Source organism: Bos javanicus, chromosome 19 (genome assembly GCF_032452875.1).
Source record: "Bos javanicus breed banteng chromosome 19, ARS-OSU_banteng_1.0, whole genome shotgun sequence".
Lineage (NCBI taxonomy): Eukaryota > Metazoa > Chordata > Mammalia > Artiodactyla > Bovidae > Bos > Bos javanicus.
This window is the reverse complement of record NC_083886.1, coordinates 43,069,941-43,078,272: the sequence shown is the minus strand read 5'-3', so window position 1 is coordinate 43,078,272 and position 8,332 is coordinate 43,069,941. Positions and strand designations below refer to the sequence as shown.

Genomic DNA, 8,332 nt, shown 5'->3' with positions numbered 1-8,332 from the left:
TATTGGAAACCAAATTACAAATTAATTAGTGGCTTCCTCTGGGATTGAGTCAAAACATCAACACCCCTCCACAATGATTTGGTAGCAAAAGGCCCCTTACTCCATGAGTATAAAAAGGCTCGAGCAGAATGCGGTTGGCAGACCACATTACAATTCAGGTAGCTGCAGCCTTTCTGACAAGCCATCTGACTGCTCCCCAGCCTCCATCAAGAGCTGACCCTGGTCCTCCTCTGTTGGCTCTAGCTGCATGAGCTGCCAGCCAGAGTGGTATCTGGGTTACATCTGCCAGCCTGGGACGTGTGTACCTTCTCTGTCTGTGTCCACCACCTACTACCCAACCAGCAGCATCTTCAGCTCCATGGGTTCCAACAGTTTGTTCTATGAAAGTGTCTTCAGTAGCAATGAGAGGGAGACCCTGCAGTTACTGAACAACCGCCTGGCTGCCTACCTGGAGAGGGTGAGGCAGCTGGAGCAGGAGAATGTGGAGCTGGAGAGACAACTCCAAGAGGCCTGTGAGTTTCAAGAGCCCACTGTGGGTCCTAACTACTTTCGGTATTTCCAGATCATTGAGGAGCTCCAGCAGAAGGTAAGGGCAAGTGGTGAACAGACTCGCTGGGAGGGCGACCCAAAGAGCTGAGATCCAGATTTGAATCTCATTCATTTCTTTAGCTATGTTCAAGGGAAAGAAACCTCCCTAGGGCGCAGCATTTTCTCATAGTTCGAGCGCTCAGCCAGAGTCCTTCATGTGGAAAGAGGCTTGGGATCTAGTCTCAGTTCTGTCATTGCTTCATTACCTGACTCTAGGAGGTCCCTTCCCTGGGCCTCGGGTTCCTCATCTGGAAAATGGGAATAATAAGGGTCCTTATGTCTAGAAGATTCTATGGGCAAATACAGGTAAAGTGCTTAGCATAGCCCTTGATGTGTTGTGAATTTTCAGTAAACGTGAAGGCTTGTTAAGGACCCTTATGTCATGTCTAATAAAGTCTGTCCTTCCTTGTTGCTCATTGCCTGCAAAGCAAGGCATTCAGATTCCATGACTATCCCCCAGAGTCCCAGGGGTTTTGGCAGGGTTGGCTGCAGGACTCACTTGGGTTCTTTTTGCTTCTTCTTGTCCTGGATCGATCCCTTCTGTGTGCTGTGGCCCCAGATTCTGTACTCAAAGGCAGAGAATGCCAGGATAGTCGTGCAAATTGACAACACCAAGCTGGCTGCAGATGACTTTAGGAGCAAGTGAGTTTGGCCCAGGAGATGGGGTTGGGTGTGGGGTAGAGGGAGAGCCCTCTCTCCTGGCATGTGCTCGGGGACAGCATTCTGTTATTTTCACAGACAGTTGGAAAAGTGCCAGCGGCTCCAGGTCATCCCTGGGTCTGGTATTCAGTTTCAGCCCTCAGTGGCTGACCGTGTTCTTACACAGGTATGAGATGGAGCTGGGCTTGCGGCAGCTGGTGGAGGCTGACACCAACGGCCTGCGCCGGATCCTGGATGAGCTGACCCTGTGCAAGGCTGACCTGGAGATGCAGGTGGAGTCTCTGAAGGAGGAGCTGATGTGTCTCAAGAAGAACCATGAGGAGGTGAGGCCTGAAGTCCAACCAAGGTGGCCCTGGGGAGCCCAGTGGGGAGAACCTGGGGTTGGGGGTTGGCTAGACATGGGTTGAAATTCCCAGGCTGGCCACAGATTGTATCTGTGACTTTGCCCAATTTATTAAAACTTTCTGAGTGTCCTCATCTGTAAAATGGGGCTGGCTCTATCAACAAAGCTGCTGCGAGAATTCTGTGAGGTTACGGGTCTTAAGGGCTTCCCAGGTAGCGCTAGTGGTAAAGAACCAGCCTGCCAATGCAGGAGACCCAGGAGACGCAGGTTTGATCCCTGCGTCGGGAAGATCCCCTGGAGGAGTACTTGGCAAACCATTCCAGTATTCTTGCCTGGAGAGTTCTGTGGACAGAGAAGCCTGGTGCGCTACGTTCATAGCGTTGCAAAGAGTCGGACGTGATTGAAGTGACTTCGAATGCAAGCACAGGTTCTCAAGCGCCTGTCTCTTGGTTGGTGCTCAGAAATGCTAACAACCTTCCCTTCTGCATTTCTTGGACTTCTGTGATTGCCAAGTACTTGTGGTGGCTTTTCTCACGAGAACTACATACCGGCAGTAGAGTGGCCCAGTAGGGATGAGGAGGGGTTATTTTCCAGAATTGACATGAAATGGCTGTCTATCTCTGCTAGGCTGGACTGTGAGGTGGCCCCTACCTCTTCTAAGGGAGAGGCAGTGGTTTTCTTCTGCTTTCTCTCCCCATCCTTGTTCTTCCTTTCATCTGTTTATACATAATATACTTCATCCAAAAGGCATGAGTCAACCCTCTGCTTTCTGACTCTTCCTCATCTACTGTAGGTCCTTGGTATGAAACCCCTCTGCCCTGGGCACCTGTGTGCTGCGAAGCTCACCTGAGCTCTGGTGTTTTCTTCCCTCGTTCCCTGGGTTGACACTCAACCTCTTGACTTGGGATGCGAAAGCACAAGTGTCTGAATCCTGGCTGGGTTTCCTAGGCTGAAGTGAAAAATAACCACCAGTTACCACATACTCACCGAATGCCTGAAGGCACCTGACTCATCCCATCTAAATCAGAGAACTGGGAGCTGCCCCAAGAGGCCGCTAATGAGGAGCTATCACCGAGTCTTGGCAGCCTCAGTGACAACTTTCTCTCCTTGGCTGCCAAGCCCGGGAGGTGCCTGCTGTAACTGGGGCCTTGAACCAAGTAAAGCTAGGCTCCCGCTGCTCTCCTTCCCAGACAAATGCAGGCTGGGATGGTGGCAGGGGAGACAGGGCCCAGCTGTCCCATTTTAGTCCAAATGGATCAGGCAAACCCTGATGCTGCTCTCAGCTTCTGCCAAAGCAACAGGAAGCCTCTCCCATCAAAGAGAGGTCCAGGTGGAGCTGAAAGACCCTTGGGATGCTTCAGAGTGGCTGCAGTCCTCACAGGGCCCCTCTAACGTGGAGATTTTTAGCATCCTTTGCTTCATCTTCTCATATCTTCCTGGGTAGGTGTGCCAGGATCACGTGACTTCATATTTGCCCAGTGCTCTTGCATCTTTTCAGGAAGTTGGTGCTCTCCGATGCCAGCTTGGGGACCGCCTTAACATTGAGGTTGATGCTGTGTCCCCAGTGGACTTGAACAAGGTGCTGGAAGAGATGCGATGTCGGTATGAGGCTCTGGTGGAGACCAATCGCAGGGATGTGGAGGAATGGTTCAACAAGCAGGTGGGTCTCTCGCAGGGAGGCTGGCTTCCCCAGGGTCCCCGAGAGGCACTCCCAGACTTCTCCTGTCTCCCCCATTGCAGATGGAAGAGCTTAACCAGCAAGTGGTCACGAGCTCCGAGCAGCTTCAGAGCTACCAGTCAGATATCATTGATTTGAAACGAACGGTCAACACACTGGAGATCGAGCTGCAGACCCAGCACAGCCTGGTAAGTGTGCTGATGGGCTCCTCTCCCCCAGCTCTGGATGCCAGGCAGCATGGAGAGTGGGTGCAGGCTTCCAGGAAGGAGGAGGGGCAGCAGGAGGAGGAGGAGGGGAGGATGGGGAGGAAGTCCAGATTCAGCCGCCACTGCTGCTTGCCCAGCTGACCTCTCCTGGAGGAATGTTTCTCCCAAGACCCAGCTCAGAGATAAATGGGCCATGGTTCAAATCTGATGTGGGCTAAGTGACCACTGTCAACTACTCTCCCCAAGAAGGCTTGATCTCTGCTTAGCCTGCTCTTCCAAACCCATGCTTTTCGCCCTTACCTGTAGAGCTTTAAAAGTGCTCCCTGCCCAAGTTCCTCCCCAGATAAATTTAATCAGAGTTTCTGGAGGTGGGGCCTGGGCCTGGGTGCTTTTTAGAGGCTCCCATGTGACTCTAACGTGCAGCCAGGGTTGAAGACCACTGATTTCAGTGATGCTTGTAGGGGAGGAGCCTGGTGAACCTCAGATCTAGGGCCTGAAGCCTAAGGTTGAAGAAGGAATATGGAATTTAGGGTCACATGAACGTGGGTTCAAATCCTGGTCTGTCTCTAGTTGTTTAACCTTGAACAAGTCCCTTGACCTTTCTGGGCTTCAGTGTCCTCAGTTCTGCAGAACATCCCTGCCTAGGTTCTCCCTGGCTCTCTCTCTTTTTTTTTTTTTTAATTGAATGGAAGTTTCTTTAAATTCTATAGTGCTTTTCAATTTTCAATAGTTTCACACACATGATTTCATATAATCCTATAATAATCTTTTTTTCCCCTACCCTTGTATTGCCCCTCACTCTTTTCCTCTCCCCACTGGTAACCACTAGTTTGCTGTCTATATCTGTGGTTCCTCTTTGTTTTTGTTTTATTCACTAGCTTATTGTATTTTTCAGATTCCACATATAAGTGATATGGGCTTCCCAGGTGGCACTAGGGGTAAAGAACCTCCCTGCCAATGCAGGAGACATAAGAGATGTGGTTTGGATCCCTGGGTTGGGAAGATCCCCTAGAGGAGGGCATGGCAACCCACTCCAGTATTCTTGCCTGGAGAATCCCATGGACAGAGGAGCCTGCAGGGCTACAGTCCATGGGGTCACAAGGGGTCAGACAAGACTGAAGTGGCTTCGCATGTATGCATAAGTGATATCATACAGTATCTGACATACGACTTAGCCTAATGCTCTTCAGGTCCATCTATGGTGCTCCAGATGGCATTATTTTATTATCTTTTTATAGGTGAGTAGTATTCCATTGTATATATGGACCACATCTTTTCTATCCATTCATCTGTCGATGGACACTTAGGTTACTTCTATGTCTCGGCTATTGTATGTAATTCTGCTGTAAACATTGGAGTCCATGTATCTTTCTGAATTAGTGTTTTTGTTTTCTTCAGATATATACCCAGGAGTGAAACTGCTGGGTCATATGGTAGTTCTCTTTTTAGTTTTGTGAGAAACTTCCATACTGTCTCTTTCACAGTGACTGCTTCTTGGTTCTTTCTGAGCCAGGCCATGGAAAATAGGCCCATTCTTATTAGTTATTTTCTTTCCCTTTGCCTTAGAGAGACTCCCTGGAGAATACCCTGACAGAGACGGAGGCCCGCTACGGCTCCCAGCTGGCCCAGATGCAGGGCCTGGTCACCAACATAGAGTCCCAACTGGCTGAGATCCGCTGTGACCTGGAGCGGCAGAACCAGGAGTACCGGGTGCTGCTGGATGTGAGGGCCCGGCTGGAGGCAGAGATCAACACGTACCGGGGGCTGCTGGACAGCGAGGACTGCAAGTACGTGGCATGTGTGAGGTTTGGGAGAGATTATAGGAAGTAATTGCCCATAATATAGAGCCATGATTAAGAAGTGATTAGGAAGCTGGCATGATCCGAAGACGTCAGGCAGGTATTCATGGTGCCATCCCACCCCTGGCCCATTGGGACCATTCTGCTCCAAGCTGACAAACTCCTTCCAAGTGTCCACATGTGCCAGGTGGCACAGGGGAACTGAGATGGATGATGACAGAACATCTATTCTCAGGTCGTTTCCATCTCCAGGGAGACAGACGGGCCACTGGAGATCATATGGGTGTGTGTGGGGGGATGTCTTTGACACTTGGGAGGATGATGTAACTTCATGTGATAAGCTGTGGAGGGAGGGAGGACAGGAAAGGTCAATTGGGCCTCATTCAATGGAGAACCACTAAGGTCCATGCTGGGGAGGGAGGATTTTATTTAATAGACCATTGGGAGGCCTTACTTTTTTGAGGAGGAAATGATAAAATTTGCTTAACTGACTAACTCCCTTGAACTCAAAGACAAGAAAAAAAAATACTTATTTTTTAATGCTTATTTTTATTTATTTTTGACTGTGCTGGGTCTTTGATGCTGTGGAGGCTTTTCTCTGTGGCGAGCGGGGCTGACTCTCTAGTTGCAGAGTGCATGGCTTCTCATTGCAGTGGCTTCTCTTTTTGTGGTTCTCAGACTCTAGAGCACAGGCTCAGTAGTTGTGGCTCACAGTTGTAGCTGCCCTGTGGCATGTGGGGTCTTCCCCAGTCATGGATGGAACCCATGTCTCCTGCATTGGCAGTGGATTCTTTACTATTGAGTCACCAGGGAAGCCCAAGAGAAGATATTTTCATTCCCTGTACCTGGTACTTGGTATAGTGAATGCTCAGAAAATGATCAAGCCAATGAGAGCTCAATGCTACTTTTCAAGAAGATGGCAGCAGAAAGGACTGAGTGGAAAGAAGGAGGAGGAGCAGGCGGGGAGCCATTCAGGAGGCCTTGGGTATGGTCTGCTGCTGCTAAGTCACTTCAGTAGTGTCTGACTCTGTGTGACCCCATAGACAGCAGCCCACCAGGCTCGCCAGTCCCTGGGATTCTCCAGGCAAGAACACTGGAGTGGGTTGCCATTTCCTTCTCCAATGCATGAAAGTGAAAAGTGAAAGGGAAGTCGCTCAGTCGTGTCCGACTCTTCGAGACCCCATGGACTGCAGCCTACCAGGCTCCTCTGTCCATGGGATTTTTCAGGCAATAGTACTGGAGTGGGGTGCCATTGCCTTCTCCAATAAGAAATGGGGGGGAGGTAATAAGAAATGGGGAGGGTCTGAATCCAGGCAGTGGAGCCATCCACTCCCAGCTGTGGTACAGGTAGAACTGGGAGGGTTGGTGGCTGTCTGGATGCAGGATATCTCTGGGCCTTAGATACCAGGTGGGCTGATGACTGTAGGTAGACATTCAGCCCTGCTTTTCTATCATTTATAATCCTGTCCTCCAGAGCAAAGAGTTGCAGAGTCAAATCTTTTTCAAGGACTAGGCCAAGAACATACCAGAGTGATGTGGGTCACTGAGGGATGGTGGAGAACCAGGGAGCTCTATCCTGTCCAATGAGGATAGTGCTGCCCCCTCAGGGCCATTTCTACCACGTGAGATGAAGATTCAGTATTGTTGGATCTTCCCATTATTCAAGGGAAGCTGCTTCTCTTTTAAATGTTAAGTCCTCATGATTTTTAAATATTTTCAACAAATTAAAAAACAACCCAGTGCTTTCAAATTAAATTAAAAAAAAATCCAGGCCAAATGGAACACACTTCATGCTGGATGTGGTCCTTAGGCTGCCTATCCAGTCTCTGGGCTATTTGCTTCCATCCTATGTCCAGTGTGTTGTTGCTGGTTTTGAACCCACACCTGTCAGTCTCTGAGATCATCCTTTTGTATTCCTTCTCTAGCAATTGATGAATTCATCTTATTCTAAATATTCTTATCAAGTGCCAGCTCTAGGCCAGGTATGCAGGATGGGCACAGGGACTGCTGATCTCTCTGGCTAGTGGGGAGACAGACCAGAGTAGAACAATGACAGAAATCTCCGGAAGGAGGGACATGGTGCCCTGGGGAGATTTGTCAGAAATCAGGGGAGGCTTCAGGGAGGCTGTGGCAGTTGAGTTGAAGGAGGCTGCTCTTCCTCCTGGCACAAGGGGGAGCCACTAAGGTTTTGGACAGAGACCGTTGTGCAGTCGCTAAGACTTGTTTGATATCCCTTGAACTGAAACATGCCGGGTTTTCTTGTCCTCCACTGTCTCTCAGAGTTTGCTCAAACGCATGTCCACTGAGTCAGTGATGCTATCTAACCATCTCAACCTCTGTCTCCCCACTCTCCTTGGTCAGGGGAGAGGCATGCTAGAAGATCACTCTAGCTAAGAAACTGAGGATGCTTGGATGGTTAGGAGGGGTGAGTGTGGGGTTGGGGAGACCAGTTAAGAAGCTGTTGGGTTCACATAGGTGAAGACAATGAAGTAAGATAGGGAAAACAGTGGAGATGGTGGCCACTGGGAGCCGTTGGAAGGCACAAAGGTGCGAGTGGGGGATGCAGAATTGACAGGACTTGTTGCCGAGCTGGGCTTCTGTCTAAACCTTCCCACATGCCTTTCTTCCTCAGGTTGCCGGGTAACCCATGCTCCACTCCCTCCCAGCCTCCTTGTGCGCCTGCCCCCAGTGTGCCCCGGACCCTCTGCGTGCCCCGCACTGTCTGTGTGCCTTGTGTGCCCTGCCACCCGAGCTGCCACTGAAATCCCTCAGCGATGCTGGATCCTGAGGGATGCCAACTGGGTGGCTGGTGCTTCCTGAGGCTGCGCCTGACTGCAGTTCAGCGGCCACCAAAAGAGCAGGGCCAACCCCTGGGGGCAAGGAAGGCCACTAGCAGTACCAGGAAGTGAGCCGTCAGCAACTGCGCTCTGATACTGCAGGGGGCGCTCAGCTCCCGCCTCTTAGAAATGGCTGCTCTTATTTCTATGGGTTAATGGCTCTCTTCATGGGTGTTTCTGGCGGTCCGTGCTGCACTTTGGAGCACTGTTCTTAGTTAACT

The 8,332-nt window shown here is 50.3% G+C and overlaps 1 protein-coding gene across 1 annotated transcript; it reads left to right on the top strand.

Annotated features, from left to right (window-relative positions):
* Positions 1-232: 232 nt before the first annotated feature.
* KRT32 (keratin 32) lies at positions 233-8,116 on the top strand. The gene is made up of 7 exons (XM_061391775.1): positions 233-586; positions 1,148-1,230; positions 1,415-1,571; positions 3,090-3,251; positions 3,332-3,457; positions 5,042-5,262; positions 7,907-8,116. Exons 1-7 carry the CDS (start codon positions 248-250, stop codon positions 8,034-8,036), a joined length of 1,218 nt encoding a protein of 405 aa, XP_061247759.1. The 5' UTR covers positions 233-247; the 3' UTR covers positions 8,037-8,116.
* The last annotated feature ends 216 nt before the right edge of the window (positions 8,117-8,332 follow it).

What these genes read in the sequence shown, in the direction of transcription:
- KRT32 (XM_061391775.1), top strand. Translation starts at nt 248, where the DNA reads ATGAGCTGCCAGCCAGAGTGGTATCTGGGTTACATCTGCCAGCCTGGG. An exon ending in AGGAATGGTTCAACAAGCAG is followed by an intron (nt 3,252 to 3,331) that starts GTGGGTCTCTCG and finishes CCCCCATTGCAG; the next exon opens with ATGGAAGAGCTTAACCAGCA. An exon ending in TGCAGACCCAGCACAGCCTG is followed by an intron (nt 3,458 to 5,041) that starts GTAAGTGTGCTG and finishes CCTTTGCCTTAG; the next exon opens with AGAGACTCCCTGGAGAATAC.